The 23,367-nt window shown below is 37.5% G+C and overlaps 1 protein-coding gene across 2 annotated transcripts; it reads left to right on the top strand.

Annotated features, from left to right (window-relative positions):
- The first annotated feature begins 11,916 nt into the window (after positions 1-11,916).
- On the top strand, positions 11,917-21,114 carry LOC123879038. Of its 2 annotated transcripts, XM_045926542.1 has the most exons (10): positions 11,917-12,096; positions 13,265-13,394; positions 15,555-15,659; positions 16,163-16,298; positions 17,001-17,080; positions 17,458-17,667; positions 18,237-18,450; positions 19,542-19,627; positions 20,529-20,622; positions 20,983-21,114. In XM_045926542.1, exons 1-10 carry the CDS (start codon positions 11,995-11,997, stop codon positions 21,080-21,082), a joined length of 1,257 nt encoding a protein of 418 aa, XP_045782498.1. In that variant the 5' UTR covers positions 11,917-11,994; the 3' UTR covers positions 21,083-21,114. The 2 variants fall into 2 exon arrangements, with proteins under 2 accessions (XP_045782498.1, XP_045782497.1); XM_045926541.1 differs by lacking the exon at positions 20,983-21,114 and having other exon boundaries at positions 11,918-12,096; positions 20,529-20,745.
- Positions 21,115-23,367: the final 2,253 nt, after the last annotated feature.

Raw genomic sequence — 23,367 nt, 5'->3', positions numbered from 1 at the left:
GAACGTAATGGTATTTTATGTACAATACAATGTATTACGATGATGGTAAACAATTTACAAGCAAAACACTTTTAAAATCATTCATTTTTCCTAGGTACCTATGCTATAATTATGCTATGAGTAACATATCATGCTCATATTATTCTTCAAAATATTTTACCACGAAATAATATTTTATTAAAATACAATTATCTAATAAAAATCTCTGTTTTTCAAGCAACCTAAATCTCATTTTTAACCCCCGATCCAAAAAGAGGCGTGTATCTGTGTATCAGCTGTCTGTGGCATCGTAGCTCCTAAACGAATGGACCGATTTTAATTTTGTTTTTTTTTTGTTTGAAAGGTGGCTTGATCGAGAGTGTTCTTAGCTATAATCCAAGAAAATCGGTTCAGCCCTTTGAAAGTTATCAGCATTTTTTTCTAGTTACTGTATCCTTCACTTGTCGGGGGTGTTATAAATTTTTAATTTACACTTGTTCCTAGGTACTTACCTATGCTATTATGCTATGAATAATAATATCATGCTCATATTATTCTTCAAAATACTTTACCACGAAATAATATTTTATTAAAATACAATTAACTAATAAAAATCTCTGTTTTTCACGTAACCTAAGTCTTATTTTTAACCCCCGACCGAAAAAGAGGGATGTTATAAGTTTGACGTGTGTATCTGTGTATCTGTCTGTGGCATCGTAGCTCCTAAACTAATGAACCGATTTTAACTTAGTTTTTTTTGTTTGAAAGGTGGCTTGATCGAGAGTGTTCTTAGCTATAATCGAAGAAAATCGGTTCAGCCGTTTGAAAGTTATCAGCTCTTTTCTAGTTTTCTTATAGAGGTTTATGTCGGGGATTTTAAATTTTGAGTTATCTTAACTTTGTAATTAGACTACACCCTCGATTGGATTGTCATAGATCTTTTAGAAATCCCGTGAGAACTGAGAACTTTTTGATTTTTCCAGGAAAAGAATTAGCCTGTATCTTTCTCCGGGATGCACGCTATCTCTGTACCTTTCTTCGAAAACCGGTTAAAAAATACAGGTGCAAATTAAAAATTTATAACACCCCCGACAAGTGAAGGTTACAGTAACTAGAAAAGAGCTGATAACTTTCAAACGGCTGAACCGATTTTCTTGGATTATAGCTAAGAACACTCTCAATCAAGCCACCTTTCAAACAAAAAAAAAACCGAATTAAAATCGGTTCATTAGTTTAGGAGCTACGATGCCACAGACAGATACACAGATACACACGTCAAACTTACAACACCCCTCTTTTTAGGTCGGGGGTTAAAAAGGATGGCCCGTGAAAAATTAATACACTTTCGCATTTATTGGCTTCAGAAACAAAAGTAGATAAGTGACATTAATTTTGGAGAGTGACACATGCTACTTTTTATCCGGGAAAATCAAAGACGTGATATACCTAAGTCGCGGGCATCTTAGGGTTTTGACTCTTGAGTAAATTCCTAATTAGATTCTGATCAAAAATGGGTGGACAGTAATTAGTCCATACTTAATATTATTATAAATGCGAAAGTGTGTCTGTCTGTCTGTCTGCTAGCTTTTCACGGCCCAACAGTTTAACCGATTATGAGGTACAGAGTTAGCTTACATCCTGGGGAAGGACATAGGTTACTTTTTATTCCCGAAAATCATAGAGTTTCCACGGGATTCTTAAATGCGAATCCGTTTAACCGATTGATATGAAATCTGGTACAGAGATAGCTTGCATCCCGGAAATTTACATAGGCAACTTTTTATCCCGGAAAATCAAAGTGTTCTCATGGGATTTTTTAAAACCTAACTCCATGCGGACGAAGTCGTGGGCATTATTCTAGTTTAATATAAATAAACGTTTCATCATTTCAACCCATTACTTTCTGAATACTGACCACGGGTCTTTTTTCAGCATGAGAAAGGTGTAAGGCCATAGTCTGCCAAGCTGGTCTTGTGCGGATTGGCAGAATAAATGGTTATTCTAAGCGAAATCGTGACGCGTCCAAGGCTGTTGATTAACTATACTGTAGACATGACAAAATACCGTTTTAACTCGGTTTCATCTCATAACAGTAGGTGACTTTTTAGCGCTATTCAAACGCAAATGTCATACAAATCCGAACCGTCTCACATTGTTCTAGACTCCTATTAGCATCTGTTTTGTCCTCATTGTTCTTCAAACTATTTGTCTTGTCTAGGACATTACATCGTGATGCAACTTTTGACCCATTTTGTAATTTTGTTGTTTTAGTTATGTTAGTATGCAGCGCGCTTCGTTTTCATGTTGAATTGTGGTGTTATTTAGTTTATGTTTATTTTTGGTGGCATTGTCAGTGTATGTAGGTCCTTATACTTACAAAACTTTATTAATTTCTTTGTAAAATCAATGTTTATTATTCTCTAGACTCTAAACTCTAGAGCTAAGTGATCACTTAAATTGGTGCAAGAAATCTGAAAAGCTTTAAGTATGCTACTTAATGTTTTGTTCATATTTCTCTTTCTGCATTGCATTCATTAATGCTGAGGGTCTAAACCCCTTTTAATCATGTTTATCTAATAAGAGAAAGATAATTAGACCAAAGATAACATTTATTTAATCATAATTTTTTATCTAAAAGTTTTCTTCTGATAATGTAGGGGGCTACCAAATTCTTCCGCGTATAACTTAACTAAGATACGTAATTATTGACTCTTGAGTTTATTATGATTTTATTACTAACAGATGTTAGTGATAATAACCAGGATCTCTCCTTTGCACGGAAAAAGATATAGGCTACTTATATTCGGAATTCCAAAGATATTCAATCGATTGAGTCAACGCTGTTTAACTAACCAGCCCAAAACAACCTATTTATTAGACTTGATTGATTTCATCATTGATCTTTTAATTCAGAGTTAAAGCACAACGCATAATATAACCCCGAAAATTTAGAGGTAGCCCCGAATCCTCAAATAATAAGCCGAAGTCTTTACCAATACGGTATTTTCGCTGTAACAGATTTAGCACAAGCATTTTACACGCTCCAGCATAAACAAGTGTAAATTAAAAATGTATAACACCCCCGACAAGTGAAGGCATCTTGACAGCTTGACATAAATTTGTCAATTGACATAATATTAAGAACCTAACGGTTATCTAACCTTCTTTTCTACAAGAAAACTAGAAAAGAGCTGATAACTCTTAAACGGCTGAACCAATTTTTTTGGATTATAGCTAAGAACACTCTCGATCGAGCCACCTTTCAAACAAAAAAAAGTAAATTGAAATCGGTTCATTCGTTTAGGCGCTACGATGCCACAGACAGATACACAGATACACAGATACACACGTCAAACTTATAACACCCCTCTTTTTGGGTCGGGGGTTAAAAATAAAATCGGCCAATGTCAATACACACCGAGGTTAGCGCACACCAATTATCGGTACAGATCTAACAGTGTAAACTGTGCTCTCACGAGCTGCCACTAATTTGATTGTCGGTGTTACACAAGGCTCCCACTTCGGCCCGTTACTTTACAGTATGTATACGTTTGGTGTGTGCACAATGTGTTAAGCACGGGTGACAATGATGCTATGTGTAACATCAGTGCGGATGTCTTTTGACGTTCATCATAGTATTATTTATATTTAGAAGATCTTTTGAAAGTCGTAGAGTATTTGCGATTAAAGGTAAGAGCGATACTTTAATTTTGCGTTGAAAATAAAGTAAAGACGAAAATGAGACGTTTGTTTAAAAATCATAACTTACCTATTTCTTATTTTGTGACTAATCTGTCTGATATAAACACAATGTTTGTAGACACCGTTCTAGAAACTTATATTTATGTCTTTAGTTTGAGCCTGTAATAAGAAATATTACTTCCTAAATATTTATTCCTAAATTTTTATTACCTATAGGTACTTAGTTTTTAACCCCCGATCCAAAAAGAGGGGTGTTATAAGTTTGACGTGTGTATCTGTCTGTGGCATCGTAGCTTCTTAACTAATGAACCGATTTTAATTTAGTTTTTTTTTTGTTTGAAAGGCGGCTTGATCGAGAGTGTTCTTAGCTATAATCCAAGAAAATCGGTTCAGCCGGTTGAAAGTTATCAGCTCTTTTCTAGTTTTCTTATATTCAAATTCAAATTGATTTTGAATTTGAATCTATAAGTATAATATATAACCTTCCTACTGAAAGACAGCAAAGTCATGCAGAAATTCAAGTTTTAAACCAACCGGTTGGTTTAAAACTTGAATTTCTGCATACTAACTTTTCAGTTTGCTTGGCATTCAGCTGTAAATCGCAATAAATGTAGCTAAAGCAGTTACGTGCGCACTTTATACGCGATTGTCCTTTCACAGTAATTCATAATATTGGCTATGCGGTTTTTACGGCATTTACGTACTAACATACTCTCTATATTGCATTGTTACTTATAATATTATACTTACTAGCAGTTGTCCGCGACTTCGTTGACAGACAGACAGACGGACGACGGGCAGCGGAGGCTTAGTAATAGCACAGGGTTCTTTAGGGACGAAACCCTAAAAATCGGTCAAATGCGAGTGGGATTCGCACAAAAAGAGTTCCGTATCATCATACAAGAAATAACACTTTTTAACCCCCGACCCAAAAAGGGGTGTTATAAGTTTGACGTGTGTATCTGTATATCTGTCTGTGGCATCGTAACTCCTAAACGAATGAACCGATTTTAATTCGGTTTTTTTTTGTTTGAAAGGTGGCTTGATCGAGAGTGTTCTTAGCTATAATCCAAAAAAATCGGTTCAGCCGTTCGAAACTTATCAGTAGGTAGTTCCTGAGAATTGCGCGTACAGAACAGACTGACATAATACTATCCAACTAGGGACTTTGTTTCATTGAAATTAAGTACCTACCTACTGTAATAATAGTGGTAGGTGAGTGTAGTGATATTTATGTCACATTGTAGGTATATTGTTACAGAGTTGTTTTTATCTTATGTTGCATGTTTATGTGTCTAAATAATTGAATACAGCTCAAATATATAATAATATCTAATTATCTATTATCGTAGCTCTACCTAATACTTACCTATTATGTATTCAAACAATTAATTTCTCTAAAGTTTCTAGTATCAATTTTTAAGCTTTTATATGCGCTATAGAAATCGATTGTTCTGGTTAAGCCACTTTGACTTAAGTTGGTAGCTTTATGGGTGACCGACTCTTACGAGTTCTCAATTAAAATTATGCATTACGAGCCTCGGGTCCCGATTTGTTATCACTAACATTTGCAATAGGGTCTTGAAGTGTTTAGTGTAGTAATAAAACCAGCCAAGTGCGAGTTAGACTTCTGAGGGTACTCAGGGCGTACTGAGGGTTCCGTACTCGGGTATTTTTTCCAACATTTTGCACGATAAATCAAAAACTATCATACTAATATTATAAAGGAGAAAGTTTGTATGTGTGTGTGTGTGTGTGTGTGTGTGTATGTTTGTTACTCCTTCACGCAAAAACTACTGGACGGATTGGGCTGAAATTTAGAATGGAGATAGATTATACCCTGAATTAGCACATAGGCTACTTTTTATCCCGGAAAATCAAAGAGTTCCCACGGGAATTTTAAAAAACCCACATCCACGCGAACGAAGTCGCGGGCATCAGCTAGTTATACATAAAAATAATTAAAATTCTGTTTTAGGATATACAGATAAAGCCCTTTCATATGATACCCCACTTGGTATAGTTATCTTATTTTCAAAATTGAAACACATTTTAATTTTTTTTCAAATGATGTAACCACGAATTCGCGGTTTTCAGATTTATTCCTGTGCTTGTGCTATAAGACCTACCTACCTACCAAATTTCATGATTCTAGGTCAAGGTTCAAGGACAGACAGACAGACAACAAAGTGATCATATAAGGGTTTTTTTTTCCTTTTGAGGTACGGAACCCTAAAAGTTCTATCGAATCATTAGTTTCGTAGATTACCCCTACATACAAACTCACAAACTAATATGTACCTCTTTGTAATAATATTACGTAGGTACCTACAGATTTGAAAAGTTGTAACCCACACGTTGTCACAACTAAAAACAACGTAAGCGACAAAATTTCAAAATGAATAATGACCCTTTTACTTCATGACATAAAGCCTACATGTACATATCGAATATGTCCTAGTTGTAATGTGTGAATTGGTGGAACACGTTTGTTTGAACAGTTTTTATGTATGGCGCTAAATGTGCTACTGTACATTTTAAGAGTTCCGTACACGAAGGGTGCCAACGCTTCCGCTGTCCATCCATCCGTCTGTCTGTCAGAGGGCTGTATCTCGAAAACCGTAATAGATAGAGAGTTGAAATTTTCACAGAATCTGTATTTCTATTGCCGCTATATCAACATATAATAAAAAAAATTAAATGGTACAATGAAAATTAAAAAAAAAATTAAAACGTGTTATTTCTTGGACGATGCTACGGAACTCTTCGTGTACGAGTCCGACTTTAGACTTGACCAGTTTTTGAAATATTACACGTCGTAGCAAGAAACAGTTAAAAATTATTTTGCTATAATCCGCCAACAGAAAAAATCTGTATGGTCAAACATGCAGTTACAAGCTAAGCACCGCTTACCTCCCCAACCAAGCAATAAAGCCAAGTTCCCAAGCAAGCACTGCCACCACCACTCACATGCACCACCACACAAGACTTTTCCACTACTCTCGACGCACGTTTCGCCCCGACACCGGAGTATCCTCAGGAGATTTCGAGAACTTACTTAACTGTTTCTTGCTAAACATGAACTTCCGCAAAGTAATGCCTGATTCTATCCAATATTACACGTCGTATTTTGCATTTTATGGAATGAATACTAATTTTAACTTTTGGTATTTATAGAGATAGTTTGGACAGACGAAGGTATCTAGGCTATTTTTAACCGACTTAAAAAAGGAGGAGGTTCTCAATTTAACTGATTTTTTTTTTTCGAAAATTAAAGAGTTTGAGGGCTGCTCAGTAGTAGGCCGGCGATGGGTTGATCATGATGATGAAATGATGAATTAAAAATTATTTGCCTGATGAATATTATTATATGTATATCTATTTTGTAAAGTGGTGATAATAAAAAAAAAGAATACCCGGCTGAGTTTGTTGTGAGCTCTTCTTAGACTTTGGCGCGTTTGGAACCCTCGCAGCGTTAGTTTTACTTTTAAGTTACGTAATTAATAATCACCACTATATCGTACAAATTTAACAATTTCTACCATCAAAAGGAATACAATTGTGCCTACTTTGAATAAATGATTTTGACTTTGACTTGATCTATTTCAGGGATCGAAGATGGATCGAAGAGAGAGTTAGAAAAGCCTATAATCTGTTAATGAAGAGAGCTATCCGTCGACAGTATTGACATTAAACACTGTCATGGAGTTGCTCTCTTTATGAACGGATGCGGTTCAACGAGGTGCCAACAGCCAACCGGAAACTTATGGCAGACCAGAAAACTAAGCTTGTAATAATTCAAGCTGATAACAAGAGAGAAAATTGAAAAACGGAAGAAGACACTTGTATTTGTGTTAAAAATGAAATAAAATCTTTTTTTAACCACCCACCCAAAAAGAGGGGTGTTATAAGTTTGACCTGTGTATCTGTCTGTGGCATTGTAGCTCCTAAACTAATGAACCGATTTTAATTTAGTTTTTTTAGGGTTCCATACCTCAAAAGGAAAAACGGAACCCTTATAGGATCACTTTGTTGTCTGTCTGTCTGTCCGTCGTGTCTGTCAAGAAACCTATAGGGTACTTCCCGTTGACCTAGAATCATGAAATTTGGCAGGTAAGTAGATCTTATAGCACAAATACAGAAATTAATCTGAAAACCGCGAACTTGTGGTTACATCATTTAAAAAAATTAAAATGTGTTTCAATTTTCAAAGTAAGATAACTATACCAAGTGGGGTATCATATGAAACGGCTTTACCTGTACATTCTAAAACAGATTTTTATTTATTTTTGTGCCTAATAGTTTCTGATTTATTTTGCAAAATGTTGGAAAAAATACCCGAGTACGGAACCCTCAGTGCGCGAGTCTGACTCGCACTTGGCCGGTTTTTTTACTAAATTATTGCTGTTAAGTTCATGCCGTATTTTTGCACTTAGACAGTTTGCCTAAATTTATGTATGATAACAATAAATACCTTACTTTACTAAGGAAATAGAATTTACCTAAATATATATTTTTAGACACTATAGTAGAATTTTGATAACGTAATTGTATACATTTAAAATTTTACAGTTGATTAACATAGTATACTGAGCTTTATTGTACTGTTTAAATAATTATAAAGATTTATTTGTAAGTTTGTGCATAACTGATAATGTCTATCAGACTTTGTATGCTCTTATTCTTATCTAAATGATTATAATATGATGTCGGTTAAGAGGGGTCTCTCCGTCACTCGCTCCATACAAACGTAGTTCGTCTCTCATTGGAATACTAACCAATCATACTCCATGGAATTTTGTAGAAACGTTCCAGGAACTAATATCTATGCCTGTGGTTTTCCAGATTTCCGTTAAAATATTCGGTTTCAAAGTTACGCGATCTTAAAAATTCACATACAAATCTTTGAGCCCCTGTAATTTTAAAACTACATATTTTTAGAAAAATCTAAAACACCACAGGCACAGATATTAGTTTCTTGAATATGTCTGCAAAATTTCATGGACTTTGGTTGCTTGATATTCAAATGAAATTGGAACTACGATTGTATGGAGTAAGTGACGGAGAGAGCCCTGTTAACGGTGTTTAAACATAGTTTTGTCGCAGTAATTATATTTCCCTGTGAATCTATAGTATAATATATCATCATATCTATATTATAATATCTATATTATATATAATATATCATAATATAGTATAGTATATTATCATCATCATCATCGATCGATTAATAGACATTCGCTGCTGGATATCTCTTTAAATATACCTACCTACATAAATCCATACTAATATTTTTTATATTATAAATGCGAAAGTGTGTCTGTCCGTCTGTCTGTTACCTTTTCACGGCCCAACAGTTTAACCGATTTTGACGAAATTTGGTACAGAATTAGCTTATATACCCCGGAGATGGACATAGGCTACTTTTTATCCCGGAATTCCCACGGGATTCCTAAATACCCGCTTAACCGATTTGCATGAAAGGAACCGAGGTAGCTTGCGTCCCTGTAATTTATATAGGTGGTATATCCCCGAAAATCTAACAGTTCCCGAGGGATCTTTACAAACCTACATCCACCCGGACGAAGTCGCGGGCATCCTCTAGTAAATAAATAAATCTAATTCCTCATTATTCGGTTGTACAGTGGTTTTCATATGGTAATGTGAATTTAATACACTTTGTCTTCCATCTTATACTGCATTATCATCACCACCAGGTGAGATCATAGTCGAGGGTTAACTGGCCTCAAATTAAAAAAAAAAGACTCCCCAAACTATAATTTCCATCTCAAGATTCTTACACTAGCTCAGTTCTGTAGACACAGTTACTTAACTGCGTAGAAATAGATTAACAGTTTACACGTCTTATCAGTTATCAGTGATAACGTGATAACTGATAAGACGCACTGAGAGCTACGGCAAGTTGATAATGTTGATAACTTGATAACAGCGTGTACGGGGTTAACCAGGTAAATAACTGTGAATTAAGTAAACTGCCGAAAATAGGTCATGCTTAAAGTGCCGAATTATAATTTTCATCGTCATCACTAACCCAACACCAGCTCAATACTGAGAAAGGTTCTCCTTTTAGAATGAGAAGGACTTTAAAAATAGCGAGCAAACTAGCAGGCGGGTCACCTGATGTTAAGTGATTACCTCCGCTCATGCACATTTGCAGTACCAGAGGAACCACCAATGCGTTGCGGGCCTTTCAGGAATTTGTTGGTCCGCCCCTTGAATAACTCCATGTTGTAATCTAACAAGAACAAGGCAGAAGGGAGTTGATTCCACAGATTCCATGAGCGTGGAAACAAGGATCTGGCACAACGAGCAGTCGATGTGCCAGAGTCCAGGCACCCGGTGGTGAGGATGAAATTGTTTGCGGTGGCGTGCAGGGCGGGTGTAGAAAAAGGAGGGTGGAATGAGGTTAAACGACTCTGCAGAACACTCTCTATTGCAATTGTAAATTAAAAATTTATAACACTTTAATTTTATCCTAATATCCATACTAATATAAATGCGAAAGTGTGTCTGTCTGTCTGTCTGTCTGCTACGTTTTCACGGCCCAACCGCTGAACCGATTTTAATGAAATTTGGTACAGACTTGGAATTCATCCCTGGGAAGGACATAGGCTACTTTTTATTCCGGAAAATCAAAGAGTTCCTATGGGATTTACAAAATCGATATCCACGCGGGCGAAGCCGCGGGCATCCTCTAGTATATAATATTATAAATGTGAAAGTGTGGATGTTTGTTACTCAATCACGCAAAAACTACTGGACGGATTTGGCTAAATTTGGAATGGAGATAGATTATACCCTGGATTAACACATAGACCACTTTATATCCCGGAAAATCAAAAAGACGAAGTCGCGGGCATCAGCTAGTGTTTAATATTTTTTATATTTTTGTTTTTTATTGTTGTAAGTATAATGGTTTATAAAAACTATATAAAAGTATGTTTTAATTTCGTTTCATTTCCCCACGTAAGATCGTAAAATTAAAAATAAATAAAAAATAAATAAAAGAAATTGTCACTTATTAAGTTTTACAGTTAGGGCATCAAAGCACCTTGATATCAGTCACCTGTTATCACTGTTCATATTGAACCGATTTCATGATTTCGTATCTAGTCATCATATTTGTAAGGTATGACTTTTGATCAACCTCTGTACCCCTGCTTCTGATCGATGACTAACGAATCAACGTATCACCACCACCACGCAGCACCACACAAATCCCAACACCACTCAAGTTGAGTTGAGCACCACACAAATCCCAACACCACTCAATTTGAGTGGCGTTGGGATTTGTGTGGTAGTGCGTGTGGCTTGCTTGGTGGCTGGCTTTTCCTGCATGTTTATCAGTGGGAGGGCGGGCGGTGCATGTCGCATGCTGTATTGTATGTTGCACCATACAGATTTCTTTGGTTTGGCGGATCATAGCAAATTAAGCTTTTGGTTCCTTGTATATCATGGACTTCCGCAAAATGACGCCTGCTTCTATACTACAGTCCTATTTTTCTCTAATTTTACGTCACCCTAGCCTTATGTTTCACATAATATCGCCGATTCAGGATCAAACCGAGAGTTAACTCAACCGCTTGGTCTAGATTCTAGAAACTGGAAACTTAAAATTTTACATTTACTTACTATCATGTTTTCTCTATAAGGCTGCTGTACAGTTCAAGGGTTCCGTACCCGAAGCTTACAGCGGGACCCTATTACTACGCCGCTGCTGTCCGTCCGTCTGTCTGTCTGTCAGTGGGCTGTACCTCATGTATCGCAATAGGTAGAGAGTTGAAAATTTTACAGAATATGAAGGTTATTGCCACTATAACAATTGAAAATTTCAAAATAGCATGAAATGAATTTCATGAAAAATTAAAAAAAAAGTATTAATTCTTGTACGGAACCCTCCGTGTGCGATTTCAACTGGCACTTGACCGATTTTTCATTATTTTTTCAATTTATATAATAATTTTTTTCCATCAATGAAATCACGAATTTTTTTTTTTGAGAAAAATAGTCAATTCGATGTCTGACCTGGGCATGAACTTTTTAAAAATCTTATCTTATCTTAATTAACCGTAAACTTACCTAAGTATTTTTTTTTTATAAATATAATTCCATTCCAAGGATACATAGTTTCTACACAAAAAGCCCTTATCGGATATATTATAACTTATAACAAAAAATCTATAGGAACTAGCTATAATGAAACTATATTTATTATCATTTGATAATACCTAATTGCAATTGATTAGGTAAAGTACGAATGATTAGTTATTGAGTCAGTATCAATGAAACAAAATGGCTGCTAGGTTATTGTTATTATTAGTGTTTGTTTGTGTTTTACAGACTTTACAGTTAAGTGTGGAGGGGACTGTGTTGTGTGAGGAGGGATTTTGTACGGTAAGTTATTTAAATTCCTATACAAGTTAGTTCATGACTGCGATCTCGTTCTCACGTGGTGGTAAGTGATGATGCAGTCAGATGGAAGCGGGCTAACTTGAAAGGGGTAGGTATGGCAGTTTCCCTCATCGGTTTCTTTCGGCATCGTACTGGAACTCTAAATCGCTTGGCGGCTCGGCTTTGCCTAACCAGAGATCCATACTAATATAATAAATGCGAAAGTGTGTCTGTCTGTCTGTCTGTCTGCTACGTTTTCACGGCCCAACCGCTGAACCGATTTTAATGTGGTACAGAGTTGGGATACATCCCGGGGAAGGACATAGACTACTTTTTATCCCGGAAAATCAAAGAGTTCCTACGGGATTTAAAAAAATCTAAATCCACGCGGGCGAAGCCGCGGGCATCCCCTAGTAAATTATAAATTTTATAATTGCTCCTGCCAAGAATCGAACTCGGGACCTTCCCTTATAAGATTACAGCGCTTACTACAGTGCCAGGGAAATTCCAGTGCCAGGGAAAAATTAAAAAAAAAATGTCAAATAAAGTTTCATCATTTTAATCATCATGACCAACTCCTACTAGTGAGCAGGATCTTTCTAAGGATGCGAAGGGTCATAGTCCACTAAGCTAACCAAGTGCGGATTGGCAGACTTCACACACCTTTGAAATTATTAACACAATAATGATGGAGAACTCTCAGGCATGCAGGTTTCCTCACGATTTTTCCTTCACCGTTAAAGCAAGTGATATCTAATTGGTTTAAGGTTAGAACCGATGTGAAAATGTACCTAAAAAACCGGCCAAGTGCGAGTCAGACTCGCGCACCGAGGGTTCCGTACTCGGGTATCTTTTCCGACATTTTGCGCGATAAATCAAAAACTATTATGTATAAAAATAAATAAAAATCTGTTTTCAGTTAAATCCCCTTTTATTAACCCCCGACCCAAAAAAGGTGGCTTGATCGAGAATGTTCTTAGCTATAATCCAAGAAAATCGGTTCAGCCGTTTGAAAGTTATCAGCTCTTTTCTAGTTACCTTCACTTGTCGGGGGTGTTATAAATTTTTAATTTACATTTGTACTCCACTTAGTATAGTCAATTACTCAACGAACAATAAAAGTGCGAGCGAAGCAAGTACAATTTTTTTGATTGGTAAATTAAATTGGCAGAAATTCAGACAAGACACGAGATGCGCGACACCAGCGGTGGAGTGTTCCATCAACAACGCCACCCACTCCGGCATGTTGCTGCCATCAGCCACCATCTGCAACTGTTGCGAGTACTGCCTGCCTCTGTTTAGTAAGACCCATCTCTTACACCCGTATTCACAAACGTTACTATGAGGTCTCACAGTGCCCTCGAACGCACAGTGTCCGTTCCACCAATCAGATGACTGTATCACGTCAATTTACAATGATCTGATTGGTGGAACCCACACTATGCGTTCCAGCGCACTGTGAGACCTCATAGTAACGTTTGTGAATAAGGCCGTTATTGTTGTTTCTACATCACCATTCCACCACAGAATAGCTAGGAGCCGTGACATGTTTTTACCCGACTGCGGCAAAGCCAAAAGGAAGGGTTATGATTTTAACAGTCTATGTATGTATGTATGTGGGTATGTATGTTTGTATCAAGATTCTGTGCGTTCCACCGTAGCGCCTAAACTACTGGGCCGATTTTGATGAATGAGGTGTCAATCGATTCGTCGTAAAAATCTGGGTGACATAGGCTACACTTTATACGAAAAAAATGACCTAACGGATGTTACATGAATTATAGTAAAATTCTGAGTTCATAAATGTTAATGTACTACAAAATTAAAATATACCAAGCGACAGAAAAACAATTTTTTACTATAATATTTCAGCGTTTACTAAGACGATCGCAGTCGGGTTTTAGTTTTCAACTTTATCTTGTTGCTAAGGTGTAGAAGCTTGATTTTGTTAAGTAAACCCATCTGTTATTTCTTCCCTGGGTTATTCGTAAGTAACTTTGATTGAATTGGGTAACTGGATGAGTGACCGACTTTGGGAACCGAATTTGCCGGGAACTGGAAAAATCTTTAATCTATAATAATTAGACTTGCAACGAATAGTATATTCGGCAGTATACCGAATACCGAATATTTGGCGAGGCCCCTGACCGAATAGCCGAATATTCGGCAAAAGTATTCGGCCGGATTTTGGCGCCAAAAACTTGTACAGACTTGTTGATTGTTTCGCGCTCCTTTGTTTTGTTCTAATGTACTCATCGCTCTGAAGTTGGGATGGTCTACGAGAAAAAAAGAAGTAAACTACTTCCTAAAAATGCAGAAAAGTTAGTCTTTCTGCACCATAACCTTCCCTTCTAAATTTTGATTATGAAAATAATTCAAATGCATAGAAAAATTCTTAACTTGTTTAATACAGAAAATGATTAAATTATGTACCTGTTTTATGTACCAATGACTACTTAATAAATGATTATAAAAGAAATGAGAACCTTACCCTTCTAAATTTTGATTACCACAATAATTCAAATACATAGAATCCTCCATTTTTCCAATTCAGAAGATGATTATGTACCTGTGTTATGCACCAATGACTACTTAAATGAATATAACAGAAATGAAAATATGAATATATACGTAATCAATCGATTTTAATTTTTAATTTTACCAATTATTTATCTACGACAAAATATATTATTTAAGTATTCGGTATTCGGCCGAATAATATGTAGATATTCGGTATTCGGCCGAATATAATAAAAGCAGCCGAATAGGCCTAATACCGAATAGTAACCGAATATTCGTTGCAAGTCTAATAATAATTGATGATAAATGATTGACCTACGATTTAGGGAAATTGAATTATGCTAAAGGATCTAAATGCCTTCTGTATTACTATCTAAAAAAAATTGCCACCATAATTTGATTAATTGAAAAGGATCACAACCTTTAGTAATTAGGAATACATTGGAACCTGATGCATTATTACCCCAAAAAATTGTCATCATTTTTTTTTTTAAAGAACATTATTTACTTTAATCATAACTAACATTCCCCTTTCCCCTCCAACTAAGCGTTAAGCTTGTGTTAGTGGGTACAACAATAGTGCAACGGGTGGGGTTTGAACCGCCGACCTTTCGGATTTCAGTCCGCTCCTATAACCGTTGAGCTATTGAGGAATTTGATTAATATGGAAGAAACAACCCTCAGCAATGAAATACAACATACAAAGACATTCCATACGTCATACATTGTAATTAGTCAAATACTGCAGCATCTTGCTGAGGCAGAGCCCTTTTAGCTCACAGACACAACATAGTATAATAGTATTTTCTAGTTTTAAGATTAATTAATATTCAAGTTTAATTGTATTTTTATTTTAATTCTTGTTTTTTTGTTTTTGTGTGTGAGTCTGTATATGAGCTGAATAAACCTTTATTTATTTATTTATTTATTTAATTTTACAGACGCTGGCCAGCCCTGTAGTCTTGGTGGGCCTGGAGATGGCATCACAGTCGGCAGATGCGGCCACGGACTCACGTGCCATAATGAAACGAGGACTTGTGTTAGGAGTAAGTAATCTATACTTTAATGACATTAAATTTAATGCGAAAATCGGAATTCGTGGAGGAATCGTGAATTCTTTTAAAGTCGTGGGGTCCAGCAAGCAAATTTTATGAGGGGTCTCTCCGTCACTCGCTCCATACAAACGTAGTTCGTCTCTCATTGGAATACTAACCAATAATACTCAATGGAATTTTGTAAAAACGTCCCAGGAACTAGTAATATCTATGCCTGTGGTTTTCCAGATTTCAGTTAAAATATTCGATTTCAAAGTTATGCGATCTAAAAAATTCACATACAAATCTTTGAGCCCCTGTAATTTTAAAACTACATATTTTTAAGAAAAATCTAAAACACCACAGGCACTACAGATATTCGTTTCTAGAATATGTTTGCAAAATTTCATGTAGGTACTTTGGTTGCTTAAATTCAAATGAAATTGGAACTACGATTGTATGGAGTAAGTGACGGAGAGAGACCTGTTAAATAATATGGGCGTTAACGTTTTCAGTGACTACAAAGTGTCACGACGACCAAGACGACTTCGACGCCCGGCATGCGCGGGGTGAGACCGGGGTGCTGGAGAGACGACCAGAGTGTGACGTCAGAGGCGACTACGCCACCTACGACTGTGTGCCGTCGCAAACGTGAGCCGCATTTTTAAGTTCCGTACCTCAAAAGGAACAACCGGCCAAGTGCGAGTCAGACTCGCGCACCGAGGGTTCCGTACTCGGGTATTTTTTCCTAAATTTTGCACGATAAATTAAAAACTATTATACATAAAAATAAATAAAAATCTGTTTTAGAATGTACAAGTGAAACCCTTTCATATGATACCCCACTTGGTATAGTTATCTTACTTTGAAAATTGAAACACATTTTAATTTTTTTTTAAATGACACAAGTTCACGGTTTTCGGATTTATACCTTTACTTGTGCTATAAGACCTACATACTTGCCTTTCATGATTCTAGGTCAACGGGAAGTACCCTATAGGTTTTCTTGACAGACACGACGGACGGACAGACAGACAGACAACAAAGTGATCCTATAAGGGTTTCGTTTTTCCTTTTGAGGTACGGAACCCTAAAAACGGAACCCTTAGCTATCAGAGCTGATCACCGTGCGCGCTGATAGCTACGCGTCTTTCAAAAACGCTTCCTAGGTCTAAGTTTATGTATCTCGGCCATCAGCGCCGACGGTGCGCGTGCGGTCGGCGTGAGACTAAAATCAGCCTAAGCATAGTCAAAGCGCGCTCTATAAATTCAACTACAGAGACCTCGCTTCACATGATCAATAACACTCAATCAATAATTCTGTATTTCAATAATAATCTAAATCCTTTTCAGTTGCTTCTGCCAATCAGAAGAAGGCGAAAGACTGTTTGGAGAAGTTTTGTTTACGGGGAAAAATCAGGAAATGCCTTGCGGTAAGTGAATCAAAATCCAAAATATTTTTATTTCTGGTCTTGTGGGAGACATCGGCCATGGCTAGTTACCACCCTACCGGCAAAGCCGAATTTTTTCGGATAGTGCGGAACCCCTCATGTGCGAATCAGACTCGCATTTGACCGATTTTGATTTCAAATGACATACTTTTAACAGATTTTTTAAACTTGTGTAGTAGGCAAGGGGTTATTAATTTAATTTATTCATATGTGGCTGGCGGGAAGTGGCTGGAAGAGGAAGGCTGAGGACCGGGTGTGGTGGCGCTCTTTAGGGAAGGCCTATGTCCAACAGTGGACGTCCACAGGCTGATGATGATGATGACGACTACATATTTTCAACTGAAATTTATATTTTTCAGGCTGTTCTCGCATGATACAAAAAGTGGAGAAGTACATAGCATCTGGGTTGTCATACCCAGTGGTAGGACTGCGATGCACGTCGGACGGCAATTTCAACCCTGTGCAATGTATAGATAGGGTCTGTTATTGCGTAGACACCATCACTGGAGAGGTGGTGGGCACTGATACCATCAACTTGGACGAGCAACGCCCTTCTGAACTGCCATGCTGTAAGTATTTTCTTAGACCTCCATAGCTGTTCTAAGACAATAGTACCTAGTTGATCTTATTCGGCGATCTTTTTGATCAACGGAGCTCTCCTGAATAATCGAAGCCGGTCACCCATCTAGTTACCGATTTGAGTCAACGTTACCTAGCGCAATCACCTGGTATTAATATGTGCTGTCTAAGTACGTATAATCCTTGGTGATTCCACTTGACCGTTTTTCCGTACCTCAAAAGTAAAAAAAGGAACCCGTATAGGATCACTTTGTTGTCTGTCTGTCTGTCCGTCTCTGTCGTGTTTGCCAAGAAAACTTATAGGGTACTTCCCATTGGCCTAGAATCATGAAATTTGGCAGGTAGGTCGGTCTTCTCTTGTGGCACAAGGAAAGGAAAAAATCCGAAAACCATAAATTGGTGGTTACATCGCAAAAAAAAAATTAAACGCAGAATAGTTTTTGATTTATCGTGCAAAAGGTCGAAAAACTTTCGACGGTAGTACGGAATCCTCGGTGCGCGAATCCAACCTGCACTTGGCTGTTTTTTTGTCAGCATTTAATCGACCTTTATTTTTCAGACATAGAAGAACTGGACCTATTCCCGATAAGAAACGATACGGAACCTCCCTACAACTACACCAGTCCCTGCTACGACAGCATCAAAGAAAAGGAAGAATTAATAGAGCAGAGTATTAAAGATGGCTTCAATGTGGACTTCTTCACCAGTTTCAACGCTGTCACTTGCATGCCGGACGGCACTTTCGGCAGGACAACTATCAACGCTAACGGATCGTGAGTACCTCATACTTGCCTCATATTTACCTCATACTTATCTACTTGGAGAAACAAGTGTAAGTAAATTAAATATTTATAACACCCCCGACAAGTGAAGGTTACAGTAACTACAAAATAGCTGATAACTTTCAAACGGCTGAACCGATTTTCTTAGATTATAGCTAAGAACACTCTCGATCAAGCCACCTTTCAAGTAAAAAAAAAAAAACAAAATTAAAATCGGTTCATTCGTTTAGGCGCTACGATGCCACAGACAGATACATAGATACACAGGTACACACGTCAAATTTATAACACCCCTCTTTTTGGGTCGGGGGTTAAAAAGGAGGAGTTGACAGAGCAAAGCATTAAAGAAGGCTTCAATTCCGGCAGGACGACTCTAATAGATCGTGAGTACCTCATACATACCTCGTATTTACCTCACACTTACTGAAGAAGAGTTTATAGAGCAGAACATAAAAGACGGTTTTATTGAAGACTTCTTCATTTTTGGGAGGAAGACTATCAATTCTAATGGATCGTGAGTACCTCATACTTACCTACCTCATGTTTACCTCACACTTATTGAAGAAGAAAAGAAGAGTTTATAGAGCAGAATATAAAAGACTTCTTCATTTTTGGGAAGAAGACTATCAATTATAATGGATCGTGAGTATCCCATACTTACCTCATACTTACCTCACGCTTATCTATTTAAAGAAGAACGGAAGAGTAATAGAGCAGACCATTAAAGAAGGATTCATTGATGAATTCTTCATTTTTGGCAGAAAAACTATCAGCTCGTTAATACCTCACATTTATCTACTTGAAGTTACTCATTGTCCCCTTGGCCGAATTTCGGCCACGGTAGCCAATCTCAATTTAGGTATTATCGAGACTTGCCAACTATACCAGGTATATTAGTTATATTGCAAAAAATGTGTACGCATACACTTCAAGATAGATGCACTTTCTAATACGTCACTCTCATAGTTTTATGGGACGGCAATCCGACACGACCGGAAAGAGCTAGGACCTCGTCACTCGCAGTCGAATATGCTAACTATTTAACCAACGAGGCAGTTAAAATGGATAATTTTTGATTTCAGGAAAATATGCATAGACAAGCGCGGAGATCGAATAGGAGATTTTGAAGCAAGACCTAATACTCCGGAATTCAACAACATGGATTGTAGTAAGTTGACAATTTACCTAATTTATCTTATACTAACTTACGCCCGCAACTTCCTCCGCGTGGATTTAGGTTTTTCTAAATACCGTAGGAACTCTATGATTTTCCGAGATAAAATGTATAATAATATGTTTTACTAGCTGATGCCCGCGACTTCGTTCCCGTGGATATAGGTTTCTAAAAATCCTGTAGGAACTCATTGATTTTCCGGGATGAAAAGTAGCATATATGTTAATCCAGGATATAATCCATCTCCATTCCGAATTTCGGCTAAATCCGTTCCGTAGTTTTTGCGTGAAAGCTTTCGCCTTTGTAATATTAGTGTGATTACAGTGGAAATACGTCTTAAATAGGCTGTCGAAAGCACGCGAAACCATTTTCCAAGAATCTAATGCCCCTAGTTCACGCTGGTCCAACGAGTAGGTACAGTTTTTTGGTTTTATGTAATGTATGTTGTAGATACGGACGCCTATTTGTATTGGGATTTGTATAAATCAAAAGGCACGAGACGGGTCTGCCCGCGATATTAAATTTTTTTTTGCAATTTGTACACTAATACGACAACGTAGGCTTATGGCATTTTGATTGCGCCAATGGCAGTATCATCCTCACAGGTTTATATAAAAATCTTTACCAGAAAGGGTCCAGTTTAAGAGATTAGATCTAGTATCGACTAATTTGTGAGTACTAGAGCTTAGTTCTTAAACTGGACCCTTTCAAGTAACTTTTTTTTTTACATAAACCTGTGAGGATGATACTGCCATTGGCGCAATTAATGTGCTATAAGCCTAATTTGTCGTATTAGTTTACAAATTGCGAAAAACCAAATTAAATTTGAATTTCGCGGGCAGACCCGTCGCATCCACCTTAAAGCTAAAAATATCTTTCTGGTTAAATATTACAGAATGTGCAAAAACATCGAGTTTGATGTCCGCGTCAACGGAGCGTCCGCGTTGCTGCAGCAACGGCAACTTCAGGCCTGTGCAGTGCCGTCGCGGGTTGTGCCGTTGCGTTGATTCCGACGGACGACAAGTTGGCGCCGAGGCCAGAGACGTCACGGCATTGCATTGCTACACTGACGATTGGAGGAACTGTTGATAAACTGTTATGAATAAATGAATTGTCAATCTAAACGTTCTTTATTTAATTTTTCTCTAGTGTCACTATAAAGCTGAATTTAAATTACGAATTTAGAGGCATGAAATTAGTTTCAAGACTTTAATTTCATAAGCAATTTCACGAGTAAACGTATAATTTCATGCGTATTGAAATTAGTTGGGTGACATTAATCTCAACATGCATGAGCGTCCGCGTTGCTGCAGCAACGGCAACTTCAGGCCTGTGCAGTGCCATCGCAGGTTGTGCCGTTGCGTTGATTCCGACGGACGACAAGTTGGCGCCGAGACCAGAGACGTCACGACATTGCATTGCTACACTGACGATTGGAGGAATTGCTGATAAACTGTTATGAATAAATGAATTGTCAATCTAAACAATTTTTATTAAATTTTTAGGGTTCCGTACCTCAAAAGGAAAAACGGAACCCTTATAGGATCACTTTGTTGTTTATCTGTCTGTCTATCTGTCCGTCCGTCGTTTCTGTTAAGAAAACCTATAGGGCACTTTCCGCTGACCTAGAATCACGAAATTTAGCAGGTAGGAGGTCCTATAGCACAAGTAAAGGAATAAATCCGAAAACCATGAATAAGTGGTTAACCTGAACACGGAACCCGCGGTGCGCGAGACTGACTCGCACTTGGTCGGTTTTTTTATTCTCCAGTGTTAGTTACTAAAGTCGAATTTAGTGGCATGAAATTAGTTTCATGGCTTTAATTTCATAAGCAATTTCACATGTAAGCGTCTCATTTCGTGCTTGAAATCTGCGTGGTAGTGATAATTATTTTGTGTGTTAGTTCCATCGATTTTGGAAGCGCCATTTGAATTTCTATGGTTAGTATGTAGTGGTAATTTTGCTCCCTAGCGTGCAAAATAAGAGTTGAAATTCGAAACGTGACGAACTGTTGTCTATGGTTGGCGTACTCTGTAACCAAACTGAAATGAACTGTAAAAAACAGAGTTTTGGACTTCGTCTGTGGTGGCGTTTGCTGGCGCGCGTGCGGTGCTTTTTTGGAGTGTTTTTTTGTGAGAAGTGGCCGGTTTTTGTGTTCTGCTGGTGTTTATTGGTGGCGGAACTAGCTGGGAAGCGCTCTAAATGGCGCCGCGTGTATGTCGGCGGGCGCCGGCACAGACGGAGTCCATACTTATACATATAGTTTGCATAACTTGTGAATAACTACAAACATGACATTGGCTAATCAGTGTAAAGAAGCCAGACTAGAGAAAAAAAAAACAGAGTTACATACCCTAAATCCCTGCCAACATAAAAAAAACCTCTAAGTCATTCATATTATAGCCTAATTTAATACGTTCCTAGTGTTTCACTTTTAAGGTTTTCACCATAAAATAGGGTGAAATTCCTAACAGTGGAAACACTGTGACAGATCATAAAATGACATTGCTTTGACGTTTGACACTTGTGTATGAAATATGACTGAATTATAGTCCTGTGTCAATCGTTCATTTTCTGCGATTCGGTCGTTCAAGTACTGATTACAGCAACGACTGAGATCTTTTCAGTCGTTCATCAGTCATCAGTCATTTTTTCGGTACTTCGGTACTTCGGTCCAATCAGTCTCTTCGTTCCTCACGAATGTATCGGTATTCGGTACTCAGTCTCAGTCGTCAGTCTCAGTCGTGAATCGGACGATGAGACTCCAAGACGTCTCGATTGCGCACGCTCGTTTCGTATAGTTTCGCGTTTCGTTATAGGTCGTCCGACGACGCGGGTTCAAAATCGCTGCATTATTGTAATATTTTTCCCGATTGTATGCACTGTTATGATGTAATTACCTATCTTTTTAATTGAGCTTTTATTTTTAAACGTGTTTAATCATTATGTTAAGATTTATAGATACTAAAACCTTATGCATCTCATATACCTACACGTGTTGCCTAAATGAAGTAGGTAGATACCTACGATTTTACAATGAACATAACAACAAGGGTAAATATTGGGAAAATATACCTACCTAGCCCATATCTATATATTACTAGCTGATGCCCGCAGCTTCGCCCGCGTGGATTGGTGAGATCCCCTGCAGCATCAGGATTGAGGAGTTGGACTCCAAATTTTTTATGAAACAATGTCGCAAAGTTCCTCTATCGATTAAAAAAGAAATGACGCAAATCGGTTCAGAAATCTCAGAGATTTCGGTGTACATAGGTAGAAAAACACAACTCCCTTTTTGAAAGTCGGTTAAAAAAGTAGCCTATGTTACTCCCTGGTCAATTCTCTACTTGTCTGTGAAAATCCCGTCAAAATCGGTCCAGCCGTTCCCAAGATTAGCCTTTTCAAACAGACAGACAGACAGACAGACAGACAGAAAGACAGACAGACAGACAGACAAAAATTTTAAAAACGTGTGATTCAGTTATAGTATCGTTCAAATAACCATATGACCTTATATACGGCAGTTATTTCGAAATTACAGACAGACACTCCAATTTTATTTATTAGTATAGATTACTTACTATTACTATTTTACTATGATCTGTAGACCAATCATTTCTTTCAATATTTTTTAGTTTCATTCTTCGTTCTCGGTGGTTCTCGGTTCGTGGCGACTGGTTGAACCGGATCGGTCAAAAACGACTGATTCGTTCATCAGTACTTTTGCGCGACC

The sequence above is a fragment of the Maniola jurtina genome, chromosome 27, assembly GCF_905333055.1.
Source record: "Maniola jurtina chromosome 27, ilManJurt1.1, whole genome shotgun sequence".
Classification (NCBI taxonomy): domain Eukaryota; kingdom Metazoa; phylum Arthropoda; class Insecta; order Lepidoptera; family Nymphalidae; genus Maniola; species Maniola jurtina.
Note: the sequence above shows the minus strand (reverse complement) of the source record. Positions and strands in the feature narration are given on the sequence as shown.

Coding starts and splice junctions, on each gene's coding strand:
- LOC123879038 (XM_045926542.1), top strand. CDS start 11,995: ATGGCTGCTAGGTTATTGTTATTATTAGTGTTTGTTTGTGTTTTACAG. Junction 17,081..17,457: donor AAATCAGGAAATGCCTTGCG/GTAAGTGAATCA, acceptor TATATTTTTCAG/GCTGTTCTCGCATGATACAA. Junction 19,628..20,528: donor ATTCAACAACATGGATTGTA/GTAAGTTGACAA, acceptor TAAATATTACAG/AATGTGCAAAAACATCGAGT.